The sequence below is a fragment of the Habropoda laboriosa genome, unplaced genomic scaffold (genome assembly GCF_001263275.1).
Source record: "Habropoda laboriosa isolate 0110345459 unplaced genomic scaffold, ASM126327v1 scaffold67, whole genome shotgun sequence".
NCBI classification, from domain to species: Eukaryota; Metazoa; Arthropoda; class Insecta; order Hymenoptera; family Apidae; genus Habropoda; species Habropoda laboriosa.
Genome location: NW_017100242.1, coordinates 3,521,428 through 3,522,680, shown reverse-complemented (window position 1 = coordinate 3,522,680; position 1,253 = coordinate 3,521,428). Strand labels below are relative to the sequence as shown.

Sequence of the window (1,253 nt, the reverse complement as noted above, 5' to 3'; positions counted from 1 at the left end):
TTACTCTACAGATTCAATTTCAATTGACATTTTTTATAATATTTCAAAAATGATGTAAACGGAAATATTTATATTTAACAAGAAAAAACAATACACATTATGTTCTATCAACAAACGGTGCACTACCTTGCCAAAGCCTTACACCTACACCTAATACAAAAACACATACGCGACGGTTTTATGTGAAATGGCATACGATACATATGATGATGAATAGCGTTTCACATAATACATTGCACGTCATTTCACAGAGAACTACCACCGCTGTGCATTTGGTTAGTTCTAGGGATTCAGCAAGGATCGTGAATCATACCCTTTGTATTATGCGTAGCTACTATTCTCCATTTTTACCACTAAAGTTCAAACAAAATCAAAAAGAACTAGATTATTTATTTATTAATGTTAAAATATTTTTGTAATACGCATAAGAAATACTGTTGTTAAATATTTTTTTATTACGTTTCTTTCAGAAATATTAGTCAATTTATATAAAAAAGTTTACTTTTACATTGTGCAGTTACAAAATTATTAACATTATTTTTGGAAAATATAACTGTTATTGCAGACATTCATTTTTCTATATTGATTATAAGCATTCCCTATATTTTGAATTTGTAAATAATTATGGTTTGCAATACAGAATTAAGAAATAAAAGTTAACTGTAGATATTTATCGCAACTCACTTCAAAACATTATATAATAATCACGATAACAGGATTAAATAAATTTTAATTTTTGAGAATTAATTTGCAAAGAAATTTAATCAAAATGGTTTTCGTACGTATGTTAAAATCTCGTATTTTTTATATACCCACATACTCTTGCTCTATCTACAGGTATGCAATTATTCACGACGAAACATTACGCGGTACAATTTACTTTTGACCTATATAAATGAAAATTCTACTGATTTGTGAAACAATGGAAAAAATATATTTATTAGTTTTTACGTATTAAATTTGGAATTTTTTATATTATTATTGCATTTTATATTATTATAGCAATCTTAAACATTGAAGTTACTTTTTAATTTTAAAAAATTAATTTTGTGAAACATATAACTGTGTATTATTCATATTTTATATGAATTCTAACTGAAAGATACATTTGACCTTTTGTTTTGTAGTATTAATATCATTATTAAATATTTGATACTGTATTACTCATTAGAAGGTTATATGTAAGGGAAACATATATGATAATTTCTTTATTAAGAAAACTTCTTTTTTAATTAATTTAAATAATATAAAGC

The 1,253-nt window shown here is 24.4% G+C and overlaps 1 protein-coding gene across 1 annotated transcript in view; it reads left to right on the top strand.

Annotated features, from left to right (window-relative positions):
- The first annotated feature begins 769 nt into the window (after positions 1-769).
- The window catches only part of LOC108571920 (insulin-degrading enzyme-like), a 5,786-nt gene continuing 5,302 nt past the window's right edge, over positions 770-1,253 (top strand). Inside the window, 1 exon segment of the mRNA XM_017934078.1 lies at positions 770-837. Coding sequence (XP_017789567.1) covers positions 770-837 — 68 coding nt within the window.